At 43.0% G+C, this 27,778-nt stretch overlaps 1 protein-coding gene across 1 annotated transcript in view; it reads left to right on the plus strand.

Moving 5' to 3' along the window:
- LOC124606238 (serine/threonine-protein phosphatase 6 regulatory ankyrin repeat subunit A-like) overlaps positions 1-27,778 on the plus strand; it is a 156,314-nt gene that overhangs the window by 7,093 nt on the left and 121,443 nt on the right. Inside the window, exon 2 of the mRNA XM_047138213.1 lies at positions 25,888-26,085. Coding sequence (XP_046994169.1) covers positions 25,888-26,085 — 198 coding nt within the window. The remainder of the gene's footprint in view (positions 1-25,887; positions 26,086-27,778) is intronic.

Here is a 27,778-nt window from a genome sequence, read left to right on the forward strand (position 1 = left end):
TCTGCCTTCAGAACATTGTGTGTTACTGCTCTGGCAGCCTCGACTGCTGTGGTTGTTCTTCAATAAAGCTCTTGTCCATACCCAAGAGATTCTTCAGTCACTTGAACACATAGAGACCACAGCAGGTACCATCTCGACTCACCTTGGTGCCATTAACTTTGCAGTAGCGTATTTGAGCCAAAACAAGCCATTGCTTGAAGGGGACCTTCGCACATCGACGACCTACAACAGGCTCATTGCTGGGGCAGATCTCAATGCCAAGCACCTGGCTTGGCATTCTTGGGTCTCTAGCTCCAAAGGCCGACTCCTCCTTGACCTGGAGAACACTTTAGCGCTGTCGGTCTATAGCTCCTCTGGACCCACCCATATACCAGTTCGTTCCAACTGCCAGCTAGATGTTCTGGATGTACCCATATTCAAAAATGTCACCGCTCAGTTTTTACTGGAAGTTCTCCACAAACTAGCCTCCGACCATGACTGTTAACGTCACCAGTGCAGCTCTTTTATTTGATGTTCGTTACACTACGACCCTCACCGATTGGGGCTAGTTCGCCAGGGTACTTAATAACACCACTCGGGATGACCTCAACTTGACAACACTGGCCAATACTGCCAAAATACAGAAAGCAGTGAAGCTCTCCACCTCCACTGTGCCTCGGCCTTTAACCCCCCTGAACGACTTGCCACGGGAGCTGAAGGTGCAGAAGAACCGCTACCACCAGCGGTGGAAGCAGTTTCGCGATCCTCAGGACAAACTCCAAATGAGGCGCCTCCAGCGCGAATTCGGCCGCCAGCTCGCCGACTGGAGGTCCGAATAATAGGACAGGATGTCGCTTTCCTCCTACACCATAAGTCTGACTGGGCTGTCATTCGCGCCCGGTGGCATTCTATGCTGGCGACAACCTATCCTATTGGCATGGCAGTGAGCTTGTCGTATGATATTCTCCAAATTGTGGAAACGCTGGCGGACGCTTTCGAGACCACCAACCACCCCCATGTCCAAGACCTTCCCACGGAAAAGCTACAGGACGAACTCGATGTCCTGACCTGTTGCCGCTTTCCGACACCGTCCACCTCTGTGTGCCCCCCACATTACTTCCATGGCCAGTCAGCCCCTGGATTGGACGGAATTTTAAATGAACATCATTGTCGCCTTCCACGTACGCCTCTCCTCTTGTTCATCAAGATTTTAAATGGTTTTCTCAAGTCTGGCTTTCTCTCGTGTTCTCTGATTGAGATCCCCAAACGGTTCAAAGACTCTGCGGTCCCCACCAACAACAGGCCCATCAACCTCTTAAATACCATGGCGAAGGTCCGTGAAACTGTGACCCTCCACCGAATTTCCCAACCTCTGGCGGCGGCTGGGACGATCCCACATGAACAGTTCGGATTTACTTCGCACCTCTCTGCCGAACTTCAGGTCCTACGAATCACTGAACACGTCAGAAAAGGCTTCAACACAGTCGACAGCTGCCGTTTTTCTGGACTTGCAGAACGCCTACGACAAGATCTGGCACGACAACCTACTGCACAAGGTGCTGGCGCAGACCCCTATACCCCATAACTATGTCAAGATTATGGATGACTTCCTTCACAATAGGACTTTCCTCGTGGCTCAACAGGGAATGCGTTCCGGCATTCGCCAGTTCTCGGTGGGCAGTCCGCAAAGATCGGTGCTGTCTCCTGTTCTTTTTAATGTCTATGTGAATGGTATGCCGGTCTTCCCCTAGTGCCACCTGGCACAATATGCTGACGACACAGTACTTTACACTACTGGGCGTATCACTGACGCTGTCATCGCCTGCCTCCAGCGACAGGTGGACGCCACCATCACCTGGTGCCGGACAATCAAAATAGCTCTTAATGCTGCCAAAACTACGGCAGTCTATTTCACGAAACGGCGCGCAGTCCTCATCCTGAATATTTCGATTGCAGGCGTGGAGGAGCGCTGGTCTCCGACGACCACGGATGGACAACAAGTTGCTACTCCACTGTCATGCAGAGTATGTCGCCACCAAGGGGCAAAAGCTCGAGGGAACTTTACGCACATACCAAGCTCCGCATCTAGCGAGCATTTATCCTGCCCTGACTCACGTATGGCTCCACTGCATGGGCGACGATTAGTGTCACCAGGAGGCGGACGTTGTAGCGCCTGCAGAGCAAAGTTCTCTGGTGGAGCCTGCACGCCGCACCACTCGTGAGAATAGTGACTCTTCATGATGAAGCGGATATCGTCCCCCTCAAGACGACCATATGCAACAACGCGGGGAGGCTCTTTTAGAAAATGGGTGCCCTGCGGGATGATGTCCATGTCTTACACCACGTTGGGACAACACTTCCACGCCACTGGCATCAACATCTGGATCTTCTAACTATCCTAGAGGACTCAGATACCGATTTTGGCTAACGACAGATATGGCACGCCCACCGCGGCTACATCCTTCGGCGAGACTAGCCCCCATTCTACATCCAGTACTAGCCCACCCTACCTGCCCATGACGGACTACGTTTTTCTGCCTGACTGTTGTCGTACGGTCACCGTTGGAGGGTAGTATGGGACTCCAAGTCTCAGCGTCACACCTCCAAAGTGTGTTACAGTGACGCAGTGTCACTGTCCTGTGGATGAATTTACTGCCTCACCAAGAGACTTAGACAGCGAAAGACAGGTGAGGCTGTATTGTACCGTGTCACATAGGGAGAAAAAACTACATGTTATCTTTAAATAATATTGTTCAGATGGGACCTCCATCTATTACGTTATGACCGATGAAAGCCACATCAGTAGAAGACGGAGAAATATGATAGTGGATCATTCAGAGATGAACAGAAGAAATTAAAGGTTAAAGGTTTGACGTATCAAACACACAAAGAACAGGTACACCTACTAAGAACAGTCCCTCACCGCAGGTACGATTTTTAGCCTTTCACTGGCTATGAAATCTACGTAAGGAATGATTGCTGCTGAATGTCTACTTAATTCCAGTGTCCTCTATAGAAAACATAATGTTTCTTTCCTTTAGATACTATGCAAATGTGGATTAAGGCGCAGTGAGCTGATGCCTGCATTGAAAATAGCTTCGTTTTCTAAGTCCTATAGGCTTGACTACTCAACACAAGGAACCTTCTTGATGGGTCCTCTTAGTGTCTCATCAGTACGGCGTCGTTGGCATGGAACTTATGATAGTCCCGCTGGATGTCGCCGGCAGGAAACAATTCGGTATTCTGTTCCAAATGGTACAGGGGATTTAGTTGCCATTTCCAAAACCATTTTTATGAACATTTTTGCTGTTGGAAAGAAAAGACTGGAAATACTTACTAAGAAGAAAAATCTTGGAGAGACAACATTCATCGACCGCAGTACAAGACACGTACAATCACAATACAGCGACGAAGACAAAATGTGTATAAACCAGCATATAAATTTATTTCCCCGAGAAGTTAATCATCACAGCTAAGCAAGATCAAGCAAGGAATACCTCAGTTCTGACCTGAATATTTCAGGAATATATTCCCACTTTAGAAACGTATTTCCTGAAAGCACAATAAGTTCCAGTTTTTATCGTAGTCGTTGTGAAATAATATCCCAACTTTCCTTTCAAAGACCTAGGACAGATACCAGCAAGACATGTTACCTACTGAACACTGAAGCAAAAGCATCTTGGCCGCAGTCACAGGTGCGCTTAAAGATTGAGAGTAGGAAGGCCGAGATGGCACAGAGCCTTCTGAAGAGTGACGTCAGTTGTTCTCAGTTCTGACAGTGCTTTTTGCTGCATATCGTTCGATATGCAGCAGGTTATTTTTGTGCCCCCAATCACACACTCCGGGATGTTTTATCGCCGCCATTTATCTTGTTACAACCTGGCAGTATGGGTAGGTGATACCCTTCGGTCTTACATGTGCATGGGGGATGAGAGTATCGCTGGTAGGGGTGGAAATGAAATCGCGTCATAAATACTGAAAGTGTTAAACACCGGGATAACAACGAAGAAAAGCCTTATTGTTTGGAGTGACGACTGTACTGCACACAACAAGAATCGAATGATGATACTTCTTTTTCTTTTTCTGGTGGCAAATGGGTTGTTCACACGAACGGAACAACGGTTTCTTCTTAGTGGGGACAGAATCCTCCCCTGTGACTCTGACTTTTCTTGAAATAGCGAAGGAAGTCGGTGACGAAGGCATTTGTATGCAGCGGTCAATGGAAAAAGGGCGAGGAGGCAACGGTTGTTATACCTTTAAAAGTAATGTTTATGAATCTCTCAAATTCCATCAATATTCAAGCTATGGCAAACGAGATATTCTCTACAAAAAAGCTGAACATTTCAAAAGCTGTCAGCATGACATATGATTCAACAGATATAGCACGTGCAGCAATACAGGAGTGTTACACCGACATGGAAAGGACCCGTATGCTGATTGTGCTCAAAAACGGAAAACATGCAATAAACATTCAATTTGCTACCTTTGAATCTATTTCCTCAATCCATTCAATTACAGATGATAAGAAGAAAGATTTAATGGCAATGATACCCTACCTGCAAAAGAATCAGCACAAAGAATATTATACGCAGGTCTGTGGGGAGTGACTAAGAACATAGCAACTGAATAATTTGATAGGACTTAACACCTTTCATAAATATTTCTGTTTGAATTGCCTTCAGCACCAAACAATTCCAAATGTGTTATGAAACCACTACTAATGTATGATAAGATACTCTCATTTGTAACATGGAAAAGTTTCAGGAATAAATAATTGAAACATTGCGCTAGAGGCAGTTTGTTTCTAATAACATCGCTTCATAAATTTAGCACTTTGCACCTTTCTACGGTTAAGTATCCAATTATTCACGCCGTATTTTCACTGTATCTGAGGTTTCAGTGGGATGGTGTATGTGTCCTGAGGCGTAGAGGATTTTTCTAAATCAAAGTTTAGTTTCATCTGGCTTTTGATGCAGTAATAATAAAAGTAATAAACAATAAATTTTGTGACCTGTGATTAATTCTTATCAGTTATGTCCTTTATAATTAGTTTCATAACAAGCTGTTGAAGAAAAGCGTATGGTACACCGAAAGGAGAAAAGGATGTGGAAAGGAGTAATATCTTCTTTACTCACAAGCATTGTTACGATAATATATTGTGAAAAATTATATTCCAGTATTGAGTTATCTTCTTCGATTCGGTTGGACTGGTAGAGGAACTGTACACCGAAATACAGTTCCTCGAAAACGGGACAATCGTGCAGTTATTCACAAATTTACATTGTCGTCATTTCATTATACAGCTGATGAACGTATACACTTGCAACTCCGTAAACATTTCATTTATTTCATAACGGCTGTACTCGACGAAGTACCTGTTCCTTTGGACACGCATGCATATTCAAAGAAACATTGCGTCGTAATTCGGAATAACAGGGGCACTGCAATATCTTATTTACATGCCGACACCGGGCAAGCGATTTCCAACAAAAATGTTTCACGTGTTCGTTGTCGGCACATGGTTGACGACATATGGAAGTTTGAATGTGGTCGTGGTTCGTGCACGGACAGCCTAATGGTAAGGAGACCACTCGCGATAGGCAGAAAATCCGGTTCGAGTACCGGTCCAGCGCAAATTTCCGTTGCCATTTGATTATACAGCTGATGGGCGTCCATATTCGTAACTGCAAATACATTTCATGTATAGGGTATTACTGTTTCACCAGTCTTAAGCCTCTCCTTCATTTCACGAATGCGTTCGTCCTTATCTTAGAGTGCTCTGATATCATGAAAAAAAATGAGGAATCCGAGTCCAAATGTAAGTCACCATGTGACGCTAAACTTATTGTTTCAGGAACTGATCCGTAGTTATTCTCACTACAGTCAAACATATGGCTCAACCCAACTTCGACCACATTCTCTGAACCTCTAATGTTATTTACCTCGAAGTTAAAGGTTACTATCCTTGTTACACACCTGAAAATATGACCAGTTTTCCGTGGTCTGAATAGCTTCTATATGAGCGATTGTATGTCGGTCTCCAGGATGAACTTTCCATGTTCCAGGTAATACCTAAACTTGGCCATGCCAAACAAAACTGGCAACAGTTCCAATTCATTAACTGAAAACGTGCTTTCTACTTCGTTTAATGCCCTCAAGACATAGAAAGCTATCTTGCTGCCGTCTTCTTACCCCTGCAACAAAATCACTCCTATCCCTACGACAGAAACATCCATCTGAATCGCGAATCCCGTGTTGGAATGAAGTAGGGCTAATACCAGTGCTGATATAAATGCTGGCTTCATGCCAAAACTGATGCTTCTTGTGAAGGTACCCAAAGCAACTGACATCGTTTTTCATGAAAATCGTCTACAAAACCTCTTATGAACTTCGTAAAACTATTGTCATTGCCCAAAGACCTGGCACAATGTTTGACGTTCTGGTTGGCTGGAAGTTTATTAATGGCTTCCTCTCTCTCTCTCTCTCTTTCTCTCTCTCTCTCTCTCTCTCTGAGTGAAAACGAATTGCAAAATGAGTTAGTTAAGATATCAATATGGTGAAAAATTTGGCATTTTACTCCATATTAGTGTGAAGTCAGCCAAATGAGCACTAAAAATAATCCGCTAAATTTCAGTTACACGATAAACTACACAAGTCCAAAGACTGTAGCCTCGATTAAACACTCAGGGGTTACCATTGCGAATAACTGAAATTGGAATTGTCGCATCAATAATGTTGTGCGGAAAACAAACCAAAGTTGCGACTAATTAGCAAAACAATTAGAAAGTATAACAGGTCTACTAAAGGGGTCTTACACCACGTTTGTCCGCCCTCTTCTGAAGTATTGCCGTGCGGGTTGGAATCCGCATCAGATAGAACTGACGAAGGATATCGAGAAGTTCAAAGAAGATCAGTTCGTTTTTCAGATCGCGAAATAGGGGACAGAGGGTGCCATGAGTATGATACACGAATTGGTTTGGCAGCTACTAAACCGAAGGCTTTCTTCGCTGCGGCAGAACCTTCTCATGAAATTTCAATCACCATCTTTCTCCCCAGACTGTGAAAATATTTTGTTGGCACCAATACAAATAACGACAAATGATCATCGTAATAAAGTAAGAAAAATGAGAGCTCGCACGGAAAGATTTAAGTGTTCGTGTTTTCCGCGCACTTTTCGAGAGTGGAGCGGTACCGTGATAGCTCAAAGGTGGTTCGATAAACTCTCTGCCAGGCACTGAACTGTGAACTGCAGGCTAACCATTTAGATGTTGATGCAGATTCTTATGCCGGAAATCTGGAATTTCACTGCTAGTTTAAATTTAAAAAAGATTAGTCTCCGGATCAAGCGGGAATCAGACCCGCTTTACCAACAAAATCCACACCCAAAATATTCTTATATGCTAAATTATCCACAATCTTAATTCCAAGCTCCCAAGCAAAGTCTCAACTGTGACCTTCTCCAACTTACAGAGCCCTTGATGCTTCAGAAACCATTTACAATCTTTTGCCGAAATCGTACCGCCTAAATTAAGTAATGTGCACTCTGCTTCATTATTCAGTGTCGTAAATACAAACGGCAATCGTGGAGTTCTTTGATCCTTAATCGCACATATTAACTTTTCCTGCCCTGGCCTTGCTTTAATTGTCGTAATCCCTATCTTTCTTGTATTTCCAGGCTCGCCACATTTCCAACAAATAACTGTAGATGAGGCCCTTCCCTCACGTCGCTAAGAGTTAGTGTTTCCTTGGTGCCCTTTTCTGTTAAGGTCTTGCTCCTTGTCTCTCCCATCTGAACCTTTGCTCTCCCAAACTCACCCCCTGACGACCTGTCTATTCCTATGCGCGTATGCAAACTCCACACCCTAGATTTCCTGGACTACCTCATCTAATTAAACCAATTTTTTGGGAATCCGATAAGATACCACTCCCTGTCTCTTCTCAGGGATTATCCGATGTAAAATATAATTCAGTACCTGAACTTCACTACTTGTCTGTTCCAAGGTCGTCAAACTGCGCTTAAGAGGTAGTAACCGTTGGTTCAGCGTAGTTAATAACGTTTCAGCTGTCGCCCGTTAAGCGGCAGCAAGGCACATAGTTAGGCATTTAGCTTTTTCTGTGTTTTCTAAGTAGTTTAATAATTGAATTCCGTGTATGCTTTTCTATTTTAAAGATATGATATTGCATTTTTGTAAACATGTTGAACAGCTTTGTAAGGCGTCAGCCTCATTTGGTGACACGTCAGGAGGGTAGCAGGATCCGAGCAGGGACACGGGGCGAGTGTACGCTAGTTATCAGCGGCTCCAGTGTTCGGCGCGTTATAGAGCCCCTTTGGGGAACAGTGGTCAGGGCCATAAAGGAAGCAAATGAGCACTGCGTTCTGGAATATAAGAGGTATAGGGGCATTCAAATTAATTGATGGATGCGTCTATGGATTCATTGTAGGGCACGGAGAGGCAATTTATTGAACTACTTTTGAATACCTGCGCCGGAAACTGTCTTGGGCAGCTAGTTCGACAGTCTACACGCAACGGAGATATTTTAGACCTTGCAGCTCCAAACAGGCTTCATCTTATCGACAGTGTCGATATAGAGGCAGGGATTAGTGATGACAATCACGGAGACGGTGGTTACTGAAGTTTATAAACCAGTCAAGAAAGCTAGAAAGAACAGATAAGCAGTTGTTAGAATCTTACTTATACAATGGATATCCATTATTTAGTTCCACTATGATGAACTTAGAGGAGTTACGGAGAAGTATGTGCCGAGTAAGTAGATTATGAAGGGGAAACAGTCACCGTTGTTTTATAACAAAATTCAGAAAATTCTGAGGAAGCAGAAACTGTTGCACGGGCGACTCGAAAGGAAAGCTCAAATGGCGACAGACAGAAGATAGTAGAGATCTGTGCATCTGTAGAAAGATTCACGATCCAAGCATACAACTACCACCGTCATACTTAGGAAAACACCTTGGCGAGATCCCGAGAAAATCGATAAGCGGATCGAAGGCTTCCTTCCAGTTACTCGTTGACCAGTGTGGTGTGGAAAAAGACGATAGCAAAAGGAAAGCTGAAACTATAAATTCCGCATTACACAAATCGTTCATGCTAGCGGAACGTAGAAACGTACCGTTGTTTGACAACACACAGACTCCCGTATGGAGAACATAGCAATAGGCATCCAAGCGGTAGAGAAGCAACTAGTAGTTGAGAAACAAATAAGGCGCCAGGTCCACATGAAATTCCAAGTCTGATTTACAAAGAGTACTCGACGGCATTGGTTCCATGCTTCAAACTTAGCTCACACTTGTCACGAATCACTCCCCGAGCTCGAAGTCCCAAGAGTTTGACAAAAAGCGCGGGTGACTTCAGTATATAACAAGGATAAATAAACGAATCTGCAGTATATAAGACCAAATCCTCCAAACATCGATTTGCTGCGTAGTACTTGAACGTATTCTCATTTCGAATACAATAAATTCTCTTGAGGCATAAAAAACAGTCAGTCAACGCGGTTTTAGAAAACCTTGCTCGTCCGAACTTCAACTTGTCTTTTCCTCACATACGAACCTTGGATTAAGGACGACAGGTAGATTCAATATTCCAAACCTTCGAAAACCATTTGACACGGTGATCCATTGCAGACTGTTTCCAGTGACAGGAGCGTACCCAGTAGGTCGTCAGATATGCGAGTGGCTCGAAGACCTCTTAAACTGTAGAACCCAGTATGTTGTCCTCAACAGCGAGTGTTCGTAAGAGACAAGTGTGTTGTCAGGAGTACCCGAGGGTTGTATGACTGGATATCTATGATTGTCTGTAGAAATGAATGACTTGACTGGCAGCTCGGGTGTATTTCCTGCTGTTGTTTATTTGTAAGATTTCTGGTGGGTCGTATGCCAGTACAGGCGCGAAGTTGCGTCCCTGGCAGATTAAAAGGGCAATGTTTTGCCGACCCCAATACACCACCAGATGAAAGTAGTATTAGCTTTGTCCTCCTGGTGGTCCGGATCATTCCGTACCACCTCCCTCTATATTTTGCCCAACATTTTCATTATTACTTTTCACTACACAACTAACAATTGCTACGGTAATATCACTCTCATGAGTACTTTCAAATGTCCGTACATGCATAATGTAGGACCTGAGAGAAAAACCAGACAAGCAACTACCACTCTTCAGTTGTACATTACGCACTTGTTGGCGTGTCGTTTACTGCATGGCTCTCGGATTCTGGCACTTTATGCACCATGTCACAAATGACTCCCGGACGACCGGTGGTTGTAACACCATTTTTGCTGGTACCCTTCTCGCCGGCTCCACCACTGGTCCACATTCCCTGCACACAAGAAAGGAAAACACACAGATTCCCTTTCCCACTACATTAATCCTTATTCAATTTACTGACTAGCATCTGTTGTCGACGGCTTTCCAGTGGTGTATTGGGATGTTTACAAATATCCCGAAACACTACACAGGATGAGCAGCAATTTGCTGCGGTTTGCTGATGATGCTATTCGGTATGGGAAGGTGGTGTCGTTGACTAATTACTGAAAGATACGAGATGAGATAGGGAAAATTTCAGGTTTATATGCTGAATGAAATCTAGAATGTATAAAGGCAGCTGAGCAGGAGAAACAGTCCCATAGTATTCGAATTAGTAGCGTGCTGCTTGACACAGTAAATATCTAGGCTTAGCGTTAGAAAGCGATGTGAAATGGCAGGTTTTTTTAAGATTTGTTGTAGGGAAGGTAAATGCACGGCTTCGGTTTATTGGGGGAATTTTAGGAATGTGTGGGTCATCTACAGGAGAATGCGCACAGAACGCTAGTGCAACTCATTCTAGAGTACAGATCGAATGTTTGGGATCCCCTTCAGGTCAGATTACAGCCAGACATCGAAGCAATTCCGAGGTGGGCTGCTAGGTTTGTTACCAATAGGTTCGATCAAACATGAAAGTATTACGGACGTGCTTTAGGAAGTCAGATGGTAATCCCTGGAGGGAAGGAAACATTACGTTCAAGGAACAGTATTGAGAAAATAGAGAGAACTAGCATTTAAAGCTGACTGTAGATCGATTCTACTGCCGCCAGCGTACATTTTGTGTAAGAGACATGAAGGTAAGGCATATAATCGTTCGTCCCTCATTCTGTTTGCGAGTGGAATGGGAAAGGAAGTGACAAGCATTATACAAGGTACACTCCCCCTCTCGCTGTATAATTGAGAGTGGCATGGCACTCTCTCATTTTAACAACATTGTCATGTTCATACTTTAAGTCATGATGTCTGTGTTTGCCAGTACTGCAGGGGTTAATAACTTTTTACATGAAGAAATTTTGGACAGAATGTTCGTATAACTGCATGTGTAACCGATAGAGTTGTTCCCAATTGGCCATAGTGAAGGCAACGGGAAACAGAGAGAGAGAGAGAGAGAGAGAGAGAGAGAGAGAGAGAGAGAGATGGATTGGGGATCATAAATGCTGATTTTAGCAACCTCGTTGTTCGAGTGATTCTGGGAAGCTGCACTCAGTGCAGTTTACCTGCAGAGGGGCTTCCGGCCGAGGCCCTCTCACCCTTCTTCTTAGAGTCAGAGAGAAGGGCACCTGTTTGTAAAACATTTTACCTGGGGCAGGCGGCATCCCATAGTGAAGCTGCCAGTTGGTGGAAAGTGGATGGAGGAAGACATTTAAGAGAAACTGCTGTAAACTGAGCCTTTGTGTAAATGGTGGGCAGGTCATAAAACTATATGCATTCTCATGTTATAAGCTGGGATGATACAGACAGAGTGGCTAGTGCAGATGTTTAGTGGAAGCAAGACTGTAATCCTCCTGATTTCAGGAAATCGCCATGTTCTTTTAGTGAAAAGAAAAACATATATTTCATGGACATGACTGCCTGGGAAGGCAGAAACTGGAAACGGCTGGCCTGGAAAGATTAAATGCTCTCATAAATGAGGGTGGTCTTGTGTAGGTAGACGTTTTTTGCCAAATAATGAACCTATTTAGCGTGAGAACGATGCCTCCCTAGTCTAAAATCTTCTTTTTTCAGACAAGAGAGGTTTGGAGTCACTGATTGGCTCCTCTCAGCATGTGCAAAGTTGATTTTTGCTCCCCCAGCTTTGGAACCCAGATACAGTGTCTCGATTGGCTGCCAGTCCAACAGAACAGTCAAGACGGGAGAATCAGTGAGTAGGGGATAGTTCGTTTGGGAAATGTGGGAGTGGTTTCATTTTTGCTAATTCGGTTCCCATAACGAGGCTTGGTGGAAATTAGTTGTGATTCTTACAAGGGAACCTCCCCATCGCACCCCCCTCAGATTTAGTTATAAGTTGGCACAGTGGATAGGCCTTGAAAAACTGAACACACATCAATCGAGAAAACAGGAGGAAGTTGTGTGGAACTACGAAAAAATGAGCAAAATATACAAACTGAGTAGTCCATGCGGAAGATAGGCAACATCAAGGATAATGTAAGCACAGGAGCGCCGTGGTCCTGTGGTTAGCGTGAGCAGCTGCGGAACGAGAGGAACTTGGTTCAAGTCTTCCCTCGAGTGAAAAGTTAAATTTTTTATTTTCAGTTTATGTGACAAACTATTATGTTTTCATCACTCTTTTGGGAGTGATTATTACATCCACAAGAAAACCTAAATCGGGCAAGGTAGAAGAATCTTTTTACCCATTCGCCAAGTGTGCAAGTTAGGTGGGTCGACGACAAATTCCTGTCATGTGACACACATCCCGTCACCAGTGTCGTATAGAATATATCAGACGTGTTTTCCTGTGGACGAATCGGTTGATCTATGACCTTGCTATCAAATGTTTTCGGTTCCCATTGGAGAGGCACGTCCTTTCGTCTACTAATCGCACGGTTTTGCGGTGCGGTCGCAAAACACAGACACTAAACTAATTACAGTGAACAGAGACGTCAATGAACGAACAGACTGGTCATAACGTTGCGAAAATAAAAAAGTAAACTTTTCACTCGAGGGAACACTTGAGCCAAGGACCCCTCGCTCCGTAGCTGCTCACGCTAACCACGGGACCACGGCGCTCCTGCGATTACGCTCTTCTTGATGTTGCCTATCTTGCACATGGACTACTCAGTTTGTATATTTTGCTTATTTTTTCATAGTTCTACACAACTTCTTCCTGTTTTCTCGATTGATTTTTGTTCAGTTTTTCGAGGCCTATCCACTGTGCCAACTTATAACTAAATCTGAAGGGGGTGCGATGGGGAGGTTCCCTTGTTAGCCTTCTTCGTCTTCTGGTCCTCCATTGTGGAGAGCTTCAGCCCTTTCCCCAGTGGGTGATACTTGTGGTATATATGATGTGGTGGACTAAGAGCCAATGGCAGTGTGCGACTGTGCCAACAGTGGAACTGCATATCAGCTCAGACATATCGTGTGTCATCAGGGTGAACTTATTCGTCCTGAGTTGGCCGTCAGACGTTAGACGATTTCAGTACGAACTATTGTGCCTGTGAATGAATTTCATCTGGGTAGAACAGAAAACGGGGGCAACTCACAATGAAATTTGCCAGAATTTCAGGGCTCTGATAGGGAAGTTTCCCACTTTCTGATAATCAGAACACCAGACCGCGTAGTTTGCAATTTTCGTGGATGTATCAGAACATTACAGCTGCCACAGTGCACCACTCCTCGCCCACGGGGCGCCGTTTTTAGCTGCTGCCTGAATCAACGTGAATGTGTAAAGTACTGGTGCACACCCGGCCAGAGTGGCCGAGCGGTTCTAGGCCCTACAGTCTGGAACCGCGTGACCGCTACAGTTACAGGTTCGAATCCTGCTTCGGGCATGGATGTGTGTGATGTCCTTAGGTTAGTTAGGTTTAAGTAGTTCTGAGTTCTAGGGGACTGATGACCTCAGAAGGTAAGTCCCATAGTGCTCAGTGTCATTTGAACCATATTAACTGCTGCACAAGCGTAGGGCTGTCGAATGATATTCCCGGCTCCCTGTTCCCAGCTGAACCATAGTTTGTGGTATACTTGGTCATAATTGATTCAATTTGAATAGAGTTGGGCCTCAGAGTGGATGCATGTAAACAAAGTGAGATTGCTTTGTAAAAGGGATTAATTCAGGGAAGAATTTGTGTAGCTTCCATCCGAGTGTATGCTTTGCCAATCAAACACCATTCCTTTTCTGATTTGTGATTACCATTTCTGTGTAAGTTTAGTCAGCTAGTTGTAGCTACAAAAGGATTAATATAACTTGTGATTATTTTGTAAACTTAAATACGCCACTGTTCTCATTTATACTCCCTCAACTACTAACTGTTTTTATTCTACTTTGGTGGTATATGGGTACACCAGCAATTCAAGGTTCAGTTTTGTTAAATTAGATTATCTGCTTATTAATTTGAGTTCTAAAAGCGACCACAGGCATAGTCAACAAAAGTGCCATGCGTAATTCGATAATTCACATATAAAAGTTAAGAGTGTAGCTCACAATTTGGAGATTATTGAGAAGATTAAATTTTCCATTTTGTAAAAATAATAACATTTAGCATCACTCAAACACATTTTTATCATTAACGCAACAGATCACTTTATGATTTGCAAATCACCTGATCAGTATCATATTGCCAAAGGATTAACTCTTGTAGAGTTCTTGCAGGAATTATTCGGTGAACTCTAAGCCGAAATTATTGCCAGCTGTTATCTTTTAGTATGAACTGCTATTCCTTTCCAGGTAAATCATCTTTGAAGTTTAAGAGAATATGAACTCTTCTAAACTCTTCTAAACTCTTCTGAAACTCATCCGTAAAATACTAAATTGCAACCACATGGTCAACTAAATTGATAGATAATCGAAAACACCCATTCTGAAAATTCTGTAACCGGTTGTCAACTTTGTAAATAGAGTATCAAGGACCCTCCGTCCAGTCTCACTATTACGATCTTTCTGTGTAAGTTTACTGCCAAACTCATTCGCTATTCTATTACGGTTCTGGAACCATTCGTTAACAATGTTACACTAAGTTTCTAAACATTGTTCCTGTTTCTCGTTTACAACAAATAGACCACTCATACTACCAATGTAATGGTTAAAATTGGCCTGCTTTCTCAGTATCTGACTGGGAGTAATACTATCCTCACATTCCATAACTTCTTTTATTCCTTGAAACGCAGCAATATACTCTTCTCCTCTGTAACCGAGATGTTATCTGTTCCCTTCTCAGGGAAGATGGATGCATTGCATCACAAGGCGCTCTGAAAAAAAAATCTATCTAGAAGAAACAACGCTGAAAACCATCTTAATCCAGAATATATCCAACATTACTCAGTCAATGTAGTACACTCTACTACAGTTTGTTATGGGTAATTGAGTCCTCAGAACGGAAAGGTGGAATAGACTGATTGGGTTTGGGTTACCAGGAAACTATTCACACATTTGTTGATAACATGAATGAATAGTGTGACACATATGCAGATTTGACTTTGTCAGACCAACCGGCTACAACCAACAGATTCACAAACAGAATTTTTCAAGATCAAATATTAACGCTGCAATGAATTATTACTAAAAGAAGCAGTTTAAATTAAGATTAAATCGATTGAAATTCCTCGGAATTTGAAATAGGAAGGAGAGATCTGTAACTGCTTTGAAGAAAATTTAATAACAAGGTTCACATCTTTTTGTTATACATCCCCTTCTATTATGAGTGTATCACACATACCATGTTGACATTGTAGCGGATATTATGTAGCACATCCCACACAGGTTTGTTAAACAAAAACATAAAAACCGATTTGTCACAAACAAAAAAATCTGATGTTTGTGACAAATCGGATTTTATTTTTATGTTTAACAAACCTGTGTGGAACGTGCTACATGATATCCGCTATAATGTCAATATGGTGTGTGGGACATAGTCATAATGGACCAGGACGTTTCTTAAAGATCAGAAAATGACTGTTCAGACTGTTGAAATCGGACAGCGGGAATAAATAATACTGAATGCGAACTTGGCTTCGAAATTTTCTTCAAAAATTAAATCAACTTACATAATTATTAAAACTGCAACAGCATTAGTACACGAGTCAATGTGAAGCAAATTTAGAAATATTTTGAGTATAAAAGAGCAAGTACTGTAACAATTAAGACCGTCAGCTTCGCCATTGAGGTACCGAGGGTGTCTGCCTTTTGAAAACTGCCATAGAAACGCACCATGGTACAGGAACCTCGGTCCACATCCGCACATGTACGAGCAAGACCCAAGAAAATACCACAGAATCTAAAATGAACCGAGCGGTTCTAGGCGCTTCAAAAAAATGGTTCAAATGGCTCTGAGCACTATGGGACTTAACATCTGTGGTCATCAGTCCCCTAGAACTTTGAAGTACTTAAACCTAACTAACCTAAGGACATCACACACATCCATGCCCGACGCAGGATTCGAACCTGCGACTGTAGTAGCAGCGCAGTTCCGGACTGAAGCGCCTAGAACCTGTCGGTCACAGCGGCCGGCTGCACACGTATGCCGCGATGTAATAACATCGAACGAATCAACTTCTTGTTTTGTTTAGTTTTAGAATTTTGTTAATTGTATGCAATTGATCACTTAACAATAAAGACCTGAAAATTTGGCTATTTTGTGTGAGTGTGTGTGTGCTTTCTCTTTCGCGTGAAGAAAATCAATTTTTTAATTGTGTTTGACGATGACTTTATGAAAAATCGTTTACGGTAAGGAGAGCACTCTGATAAATCTACAATTTGTATGGCTTTCATGTCTGGATTATAGTGACATAAAATGATTGCAGCATTGTCCAAGTTTTGAGAAACTGTATTTCTACGTATAGTAAACGGGAATAATATCGCCAGTTGCCATGATATTACTTCGTCCTCTGCTTTAACACTTACAGGTTACAATCATCTCTCCATATCTCGATGATATAATGCAACTCGTTTGAGTTTACTTCGCGAATGTCATTATTTTCACTACCCACTCTCTGTATTATGGAACTTTCTGCCTGATTGGGAATTTAAACCGCTTTTATTTTAATCTTGGCCAGTCGGCTAAGTCATTTCTTAAACTGTTGTATTATCAAAATAACGCTAATAAATGGCATTTACAAGTTTCACAGACTTTCAAAAAATACAACTATCGTTGTCTAGAAGTACTTTGATGGTACAGCGTGTCTTTGTGAAGATCCCCTATCCTCATTCTTTGTGAAGATCCCCTATCCTCATTATCGTACTGTTCACTATTAATCAGCATCTTCTAAGCTCATTTTTTAGTTCCGCTGCATATTGAGTATGGAAAGTCAAGTAGCAACAGATGGTTGAGCAGTATCGAACTGATAATGCTTTGTGAAATATCGCACGCCCCCTCGGCGTGATACTTTAGACAGCCTACTGGAAATATGGACTCGTTTAGCTGTGTGTGCTTCGATATAATCCGGAAAATTTGTGTACGGTTCGAGAAAATGGTCACTGTAATTATTCACGCCGTTTATCCACCATGTCTGAACTTTCAGTGGAAGGAGTGTATGTGTAGAAGCATACGGGAGTTTCCTAAATCAAAATTAATTTGGTCTGTTTTTGAAGAAGGAGCAGCTCCAGCAATAAATAAAACTTCTAGGACCTTTCATTAATTCTTATCATTTAAGCCATTTATATTTCATGAAATGTATTCACAAATGCCAATACGAAGAACTGTGAACTGTCTGGGGGAATGACTAGAATGAAAATTTCTACCCGGCAGGGACACGTACCAGGATTTCCTGCTTTACACGAGCACTCGCCTTAACCGCATTCGCTGTTCGTGCATGTACCAAGGCCAAAACCAAACATCCTTGTCGTTGTTCCTCCGTCACTGCCTGTACTCCTATAAACGTTACGTAATTTCCGGACGCAGAAACGACGACATATATAGAAGTTTGAGTCTGGCCGTGGGTTATTCACGGTTAAGTCGGCCGCTGCCGTTAAACGGAAATCCCCTGAGGAACATTGCATCCTTTCAGTAACTAAAGGGAGAATCACCAATCCTACTACATTTCGCTATGCATAATTCGCATTTTCATAATCGCGTAAGACTCCTCTTGTAACTTCACCCCCTTCGTCTTTCTTCAGAAAGGCAGTAATGTTGTCCTTTCGCGATATACAGGGTGAATTACCTCAAAATCGTACCGCCAATTTGGCAGAAACGTAAAGTGTTTATTGATGTGTGGTTTCCACAAGTATGAATTGGTAGTCATGGGCTCGTACTGTTAGCCGATCAACAGACTGTAACAATACGAAGAAAGTGTGCTTTTTTGTGCAAACATACACATTTTTTAAATGGAACAATCCCTGTAGACGTTAACAAAATAAAAGTGGGGTGAATTAGAATGTCATCTGTATTTTTTTGCAGGATTCTAGTGCGACATATCACATTTTGAAGAGTTCGCACACCGACACTTGTACAATATCTGTGGTGCACACATCCCAAAAATGGCTCTGAGCACTATGGGACTTAACATCTGAGGTCATCAGTCCCCTAGAAATTAGAACTAGTTAAACCTAACTAACCTAAGGACGTTACACACATCCATGGCCGAGGCAGGAGTCGAATCTGCGGCCTTAGCAATCGCGCGGTTCCGGACTGAAGCGCCTAGAACCGCTCGGCCATCGCGGCCGGCTGCACACAACGGAATTCCACACAATAGTTACGTGGATTCTGACAAACAACAACTGACCATCACAGGATGTGTTCAAAACGACCACAAGCAGCGGCAATACAAGCTTCCGTCTTGTGTGGAATGACTGTTGCACACGTGTTAGAATTTCAACAGAGATATCGGAGCAGGCTGCAGTAATGCGTCGAAGCATATCAAGTGTGGTTGGTACATGATTGTAAACAGCGTCCTTCACCTTTTCCCATTGAAATAAATTCTGCAGGCCGTCATATCTGGGGAATGGGCCCGCCTCTGCGCCAATCAAAGAATTTCGCAAAAATTCGTGAAGACATCCTGTAGTACTTCGTGCGCTATGAACTGGACAGCCATCGCGTTGGTACTGCAGATTCCTCCAATCTGTAAACGAACGTTTTCAAGTATCCAAGGACGATAGCCTGTTAGGAGGCTGCGATAGTTGTGCGCATTCAGTGTTGCATCTACGAAAACATGCCTGTGACCTGATGGTTCATTATCGCATACCAGACGTTACACTCCATGTACGCTTACGTTCCACCTGACAAAACCACTGGAGACTGGAAACACACCAATAGTGTACCTTTCGGTTTTTTACCTAGTCACGATTGGTGATTGTCGCTTCGTCATCTGGAGTATCCTGTCTTAATGCCCTTGTATAGAAATTAACACGAGTCTCATAATAGTTTCCATGCCGCTCTTGGTGGAGAGGGACGTATTACGGATTGGTCTTATGTTGCGGGGGAATGAATAGGACACTTGCCTGATTTCATGCAAGTTCCTCATGCTACTGTGCGAAAGCTATCGTGCGGATCAATTGCAATAGCAGCAAGAATATTAATGTCCCTCTCTTCTGTCGTCACTTGTTTCCTTCTGTTACGTTGTCCAGGTGTTACTTTCATGTAATTGGTCGAAGAGGCTGATAAATAACTGCCGAAATAGGTAACGGCTATTGGGGTATCTTGAAGCATACACCTTACGAGAACAAACTGCATTCTTCCTAAACTCTCCTTATACCATGAGCATGTCGGCTGTTTCTACTTTGATAAATCCCAACGTCCACTCACGACCTACGGCTTGACTGTCACACACTGAATAGCAAGTCGCAATGCATTCAAAGAACACACAAGAACACTGTAAGCACACTGTTCATGATCAAAAGTTCCCGAATCTATCACGTGATTTCTTATTCATTAATGACTTTGTTTCCAGTCTTCTGCTGGATTCCACGCACTCTTCACTGCACATGCCGTTCTTGGAATGGTTCGTAACACAATGCTTTATAGTCTTCAGATCTCTTTTAAGAATGTTTGCAGGAAAATCTACAGTGCGATCGTACAGTTCGGGCGATACTCCGGACGCTCTTATTGTGATCGTCAGGCTTCATCAAGTAACTGTATAGAACACATTCCTAAAGTCTCGGGGAAGAACGGTTAGAGCATCTACATCTACATCTATATGGCTATCTCGCAAATCACACTTAAGTGATTTTTGAAACAAGCTTCACAATAATTCTCTGTTACTCCACTCTCTAACAGCACGCGGAAAAAACGAACACCTACACCTTTCCGTAAAACTCTCACTTCCATTATTATATTATGGTGATCGTTTCGCCCTATGTAGTCAGCGTCAAAAAAGTATTTTCGCAATCGAAGGAGAAATTTGGTGATTGAAATTACATGAGAAGATCCCGCCGCAACGAGAAACGCCTTTGTTTTAGCGACGTCAGCCCAAATCCTGTATCATGTTTGTGACACTCTCTCCGCTGTTTATCGATAGTACAAAAGATGTTGCCATTTTTTTGGAACTTTCTCAGAGTACGCCGTTAATCCTATCTGGTAAGGATGCCACACCGCGCACCAGTACGTCAAAACAGGACGGACAAGAGTAGTGTAGGCAGTCTCTTTAGCAGATCTGTTGCATCTTCTGACAAGGGAACCTCCCCATCGCACCCCCCTCAGATTTAGTTATAAGTTGGCACAGTGGATAGGCCTTGATAAACTGAACACAGATCAATTGAGAAAACAGGAAGAAGCTGTGTGGAACTGTGAAAAAATAAGCAAAATATACAAACTGAGTAGTCAATGGGCCACATAAGAACATAATGGACTATGTGAGATCAGGAGCGCCGTGGTCCCGTGGTAGCGTGCCCAGCTGCAGAACGACACGTCCTTGGTTCAAGTCTTCCCCAGACTCGAAATTTTACTTTCTTTATTTTTGCATAGTTATTATCTGTCCGTTCGTTCACTGACATTTCTGTTCACTGTAATAAGTTAAGTGTCTGTGTTTTGCGACAGCATCGCAAAACCGTGCTATTAGTAGACGAAAGGACGTGCCTCTCCAATGGGAACAGAAAACATTTGTCGCAAGGTCATAGGTCAACCGATTCCTCCACAGGAAAACACATCTCATATATTCTATACGACATTGGTGACGGCATGTGCGTCACATGACAGGAATATGTTGACGACCCACCTAACTTGTACACTTGGCGAGTGGGTAAAAAGATTCTTCTACCTTGCCCGATCTAGGTTTTCTTGTGGATGTGATAATCACTCCCAAAAAAGTGATGAAAACATAAGAGTTTGTCACATAAACTGAAAATAAAAAACTAAACTTTATCACGCGATGGAAGATTTGAACCTAGGACCTTTCGTTCCGCAGCTGCTCACGTTACCACGAGACCACGGCGTTCCTACGTTTTTATCGTCCTTAATGTTGCCTATCTTCCCTTGAACTACTCAGTTTGTATATTTTGCTTGCTTTTTCACAGTTCCACACAACTTCTTCCTGTTTTCTCAATTGATCTGTGTTCAGTTTTTCAAGGCCTATCCACTGTGCCAACTTATAACTAAATCTGAGGGGGGTGCGATGGGGAGGTTCCCTTGTGAGTGTTCCGCCAATAAAGCAGAATCTTTGTTTCGCTTTCCTCACAGCATTTTTATATATTGTTTCCAGTTTAAGTTGTTCGTAATTGTAATTCCTAGATAATTACTTGAATTAACTGTTTTTAGATTTGATTAATTTATTTAATCATCTGGCCGTAGTTCAACGGATTCTTTTTAGCAGTCACGTGGATGACCTCCCATTTTCATTACTTATTGTTAATTTCCAATTCTCGCATTTTACAGATAACTTTTGAAAATCGTTTTGCAATATCTGGTGACCTTCTGGTAACTTTACTAGAAGTTACACGACAGCACCATCTCCAAACAACTTGACGGCTGCTCAGATTGTATCCTAAATCGTTTGTATAGATAACAACAACAGATAGCCTATAACAATACCTTGGGGAAGGTAAGAAATCACTTGTGCTTTGCTCGATGACTTTCCGCCAATTGTTACGAACTGTGGCCTCTCTGACAGGAAATCACGAATGCAATTCGCGCAACTGAGACGACAATCCATAAGCACGCAATTTGATTACAAGACGCGTGTGAGGTACGGCGTCAAAAGCCTTCTGCGTATGTAGAAATATGGAATCAATTTGAAATGATTTGTCGATAGCACTGAATACTTCGTGTGAGTAAAGAGCTCGTTGTGTTTCACAATAACAATGCCTTCTGAATCCGTGTTGACGCTGTGTCAATAGACCGTTCTATTCGAGTATTTCACGTGGCCACTGTTAGCGTGATCTGTGTTGATTGCTAGAGATCTGATTTTCGGTCAACAGAAATCGCTCGGCGCCGGCTATGCATCAATGCCAAACCCACTTAAATCTTGATAACCGGCCATTGTAGCAGCAGTAACCGATCTAACAGCTGTGTCAGATACTTGCCTTACGTAGGCGTTGCCGTAGGCAGCGCCGTATTCTGCCTATTTACATGTCTCTGTTCGTGTGCCTATACAAGTTTCTTTGGCGCTTCAGTGTATTATGCATGTACATAGAAACAAATCATATTATCTCCAACGATTCGTAAAATTAATGAAGAAATAAAAGAGAACGTTGGAAAAATAAGAGACAGTTAAGAAATAACATAAAATAAAGAGGATTAAATCAAGTTCCAAGTGAATAACTTCCATCTTATATTACTTGATACGTTACTGGCTGCCTGGGAAGAACTCGAGGTTTGCCGACAAACTACAATTACATCCAGTTCTAAACCTGTTGTTGCTGCACTATTCTGCATCACCCACACTGATGTTCGTGTGCCTCGGTAATCTACGAGTCTAGTCATACCCATGTGGGTAATTATAGCATCCTTTCTTTTCCTTGTACTTCCTTTTTTCTTTTTCTTCTTCAATATGTTTAAAGTTTCTCGTAATCAAATGTATATGTGCCTATGATTATCTATAATTGAGAAAACGCTTTTGAGACCTGTTGACATCATTTTAATACTCAGAGTGTCCACTTGATGATATAGACTGGAAGTTAAGCAGTTGTCTTTTAGATATCCGATTTGTTATCATATTGACTTTAGTCCACAAATTCTGGTAACTTACAATTGTTCCCACATCACAGTCTAATTGTCTGCAGTCTCTCTCTCTACCTGAGAAAGAGCATCTGAGAACGACAGAATCTTCTCCACATTCACTGATTGGTTGTTATTACGTCCCACTCGATCCACCTGTTTAGGTTCTGGACTTTGACGTGTTAATAGGTTCACAAAACATGGTGCAGGGACAATTTTGCGCAGTTTGAGCCTGTTCTTGATGCTTGGGAATATGATGTAAACATGCGTTGTAGTGTTCCTTGTGTCCCAATCAGATTGCTATTCACTTAACTCCTGGCTCGTAAATGTCTTTTATCAGACATATACATTTCTGTTATCTCGTATACAAGATTATATTGCTTACATCGCATCCATTACAGCGCTACTTTGTAACGTACCACGATATCCATTGGACATATCACGAGGATTACCAGTAAACACTCTACAGGTGTAATGCGAAAGGCACCGGTGTGCCTCAGAACTACGCTCCTGTGGCTGCCCAGAAAAGGGCAGCGGAGCCCACAATGTTAATGGGATCAGTTTCGTGATGTGACCACACCTCACCCAAGCGGAATTTATAGTTATCAGTGCCAACACAAGCACTCATATGCATAATTTTAGCCATTTTTTGAGCAATAGATTTTACATGTTCTATAAAGTTTCTTTTCTCTTCTCGAAGAATGTCTAAATATCTACAAGCGGTGCTATGTTTTACAAGTACTCCGACAAGCCTCAGAGAAGGATTTGTGCCAAGGCAAAATCTTCCCTTCAGAAATATGTATATCATTTTATAAAAAGCTATAATCAGTCTGTTGCTCTTGCACCAATGATGCATCTGAGAAAGCACATCAGTCACCTTTTCCTCAAGTCTCGCCATAGAGTCTACAGACACTACAACTAGGACGTTCTCTGCATATGCGACAACACCTTTAGTAGTATCTGCCCTGTCTAACAGATGTAACAGAAGATCCCACAACAGTGGACCACTTGAGGACAGCCCTGGTAATCTTGCTCTGCCTCGCAAGCGACCGGACTCTACGTCCACCGCAATAATCTACAAAGCACTTATACAGACATTTGGGGACCCTGAGATCTCTAAGGCGTGCGAACATCGCAGGCGACCAAAGATTGTCCCCTGCGCGACTGCGTACTTCGTAGTCGAATTTTCTATAATCTGAAGACATCTATTAACGCATCATCTATAGACTTCCCGTTCTGAGTCCATGCTGACACAGGTTTAGACCATAGAGATCTCAGTACGCCTGCAGCCGATCAGGGAACAGACGTTCCTGAACTTTGGTCAAGTTCAATAATCAGATAGGTCTATAGTTTTTAGATGATTTCGGGTCTTTGTCCTTTCCCTTTTTAGTTAGTACTGCCATAGCTGTTTTCCAAATCACCGGGATCCTACCTATACGCAAAGCCTCCTTTAGTAATGCTGTCAAATGCGGAACAATCAGTGGACTTACTATCCGCACGACCTCTGGGTAGACGCCATCGAGGCCAGGTGCTTTCCCAGTTTTGAGCTTGAAAACTGCGACAGTAGCTTCTTCTTGAGCGAAAGGTGTCACCGGCACCTGATTGTCGTATTCATTATCTTGTTCATTTGTAAGCTCTACATGTATTTCAGTATCTGTGTCGATTATCACCAGAAATTAGGGCTGTTTGCAGATATTGAGCTGATTCCCTCCATCCATCCGTCACTGAGCCATCCTCCATACGAGTTGTGGATATGATTGTACGTCCCTTAACCTTTCCCGTCAATAAATTTTAGCAGTAGCCTTTGTAGAAATTTCTCCCAGTGTATGCTTTTAGTTTCCCGCAGCAATGTTCTGTAGCGCATCTTAATTGACCTGTATTTATGGAACCTAGCAAAGCCCTCTGGTTGCCCTAGAGGACATTGATATGCTGTTCTTCTCTATCTTACCCTTCGCTTAAGCGTGGACAGTTCTGGGCTCCAAGGGACTGTGACTTGACTACTTACCTTTAGGAATATAATGTACTGTGCTCTTTGCAAGAGTACAGTTAGGAGCTGCCCACCCAGGTCTATATGTACCGGAAGCGGCTCGATTGGAAATGCTTCAAAGTAGGTGACTAAGCCACCCCCAGCCATTTTCCTGATGTCTCTCCCAGTTCTGGTTTCCTCTGCTTCGCTCCCTGTGTTATTGTCTATTCCCCATTCGATGACAATTGCATTATGATCACTAGATGTAAGGTACAGGAGCACTTGCCAGCTATTAACCTTAGCTGCTGCCATGCGATTTTCTAAAGTGGCATCTATGTTAGTGTCTACACCCACTCGTCTCTCAATGTACTCGGGTGGCTACCTGTATTTAAAAGAAGGAAGCCCAATCCCTGTATTTCATACTCTCGTATCTCACCTTGCTAGTATGCCTACTGTGCCACACAGAGGATTTTGCATTCACGTCTGGTGCCACGAGGAGACACCCACCTGGCCCGTATATAGCGAACGCCCTGAGTTTATCTACATAATATGCGGTGGAGTGAGAATGCTGCATGTATATGCTTGCTACAAACCACTTTGCCTGCGCGTCCTTCACTTCTGCTGCGACCGTGTGCTTGACACACGACTGTGCCATTTTAGTCACAGTGAATGTTCTATTTGTAACGACAAGTCATTGCTTAATCGTGGCCAGAAACTGTTACCATCAAACAGACTATATCAACGCTTAGCTTGTTAGTTATCGTTCATATTTCTGTCATTGCTATCATGAGTCTGTATTACAGTCATTGCCGATATGAGGATATTGTACGCTTGTAAGTTCTACAACAAGTATGATAATGTTAACTTGTTTCTGTTCATTATTCGTTTCTAGGTAATCAGAGCGCTGATCGCCGCTGGCCACAAGGTGTCGATCAAAGACAAACAGGGCTCGACAGCTCTGCACCTCGCAGCAGAAGAATTCTATGTAGAGGGTGCGCGTATCTTGCTGGAAGCTGGAGCCAAAATCGAAAAAAAGGACAAATCGGATCACACGGCGCTCGTACTTGCTGCGCAGAGAGGGCAGGGAGAGGTTTGTACATTTGTTTATTTAAAATTTATGTGAAACAAAATGTTGGAACAACATAGTTTGCACAGCTTTGCTGTAGCAATATCTAGAATTACCCAATACAGTCCGCATGATCGCAATGTAAGTACAGTGCCCAGCATCTGTACGCATCATATTAGCCGTTCTTCAATTTCTCTTCATGTACAAGCGTGTCCTTTAGGTATTTGTAGAAAAGACGAACCACCTATTGAGCTTAACCGACACAACCCTGTGTACACCCGTACGCTGCAGTGGATAACTGCTTCAGCCTATCGGCAATCGCTCGCCCTGGTAGAAATACACTGGGCTGACTAAAGTCGTAGGATAGCGGTAGCGTAGCGTAAACAAGATACAAAAGACAATGAATTGGTAGAGCTATCATCTGTACTCGGGTGATTCATGTGAAAATTTTGCTACGTGATTATGGGCCTCACGACGTGAATTAACAGACTTTGAACGTGGAATAGTAGTTGGAGCTAGATGCATGGGACTTTCCATTTCGGAAATAATTAAGGAATTCTGTGTACCGAGATACACAGTCTCAAGAATATACCGAGAATACCAACTTTCAGGCACTACTTCTCACCGAGTACTTCGCAGTGGCCGACAGCCTTCACTTAATGACCGAGAGTAGCGGCGCTTACGTATAGTTTTCAGTGCTAACAGATAAGCTACAATGCGTGAAATGACCACAGAAATCAACGTGGGACGTACGACGAACGTGTCCATTAGGATAGTGTGGTGAAAGTTGGCGTTAATTGGCTGTGGTAGCTGACGGGAGTGCCTTTGCTAACAGCGCGACGACCTGAGACGATTGGGAAACCATGGGCTATTCCGACGAGTACCGATTTCATGTGTAAAGAGCTGATAAAAGGGTTTGAGTGTGGCACAGATTCCACGAATCCATGGACGCAAGCTGTCAACAAAGCGTTGTGAAACTGTCGGTGGCTCCATAACGTTGTGGGCTGTTCTCTGGCCCAACTGAACCGATCATTGACTGGAAATGCTTATATTCGTCTACTTGGAGACCATTTACTGTCTTTCCTGGACTTCATATTCCCAAACCATGATGGAATTTTTATGGATGACATTGAGCTATGTCACCGGGCCGCAATTGTTCGATATTGTTTTGAGAATATTCTGGACAATTTGAGTGAATGACTCGACTACCCATCGAACATTTATGGAACATAATCGAGAGGTCAGTCTGTGCACAACATCCAGCGCCGGCAGCACTTTCTCAATTATGAACGGCTACTGAGGCAGCATGTATCGATATTTCTGCACGGGGCCTCCAATATCTTGTTAAGTCCATGCGACGTCGAGTTGCGTCGCTACGCCTGCCAAACGGAGGTCCGGCGCGATGTTAGAAGGTATCGTATGAGTATTGTCACCTCTGTGCGTTACCAACACCCGTGTAGCTACGAGCAAACGAGATGCTACACAGGTCCACCCACACAGTCGATTGAGACGTCATTTTGGCTCAATTGGTGCGGCAGACATCTCTTGTAGAGTCTGATACTGTAGTTGCATGAGGATCTCCATGATGCAACGGTAAGAGCTGAGCGTTGCAGTAGCCATTTTATTCCGGAGAAATGAAACAATTGAACAGTCCACAGAGCTGCGAAAACGATTGAGACGCTATTCCAAAACGTGAAAAGTCATAAGAAAGTAAAAG

Source organism: Schistocerca americana, chromosome 3 (genome assembly GCF_021461395.2).
Source record: "Schistocerca americana isolate TAMUIC-IGC-003095 chromosome 3, iqSchAmer2.1, whole genome shotgun sequence".
Classification (NCBI taxonomy): Eukaryota; Metazoa; Arthropoda; class Insecta; order Orthoptera; family Acrididae; genus Schistocerca; species Schistocerca americana.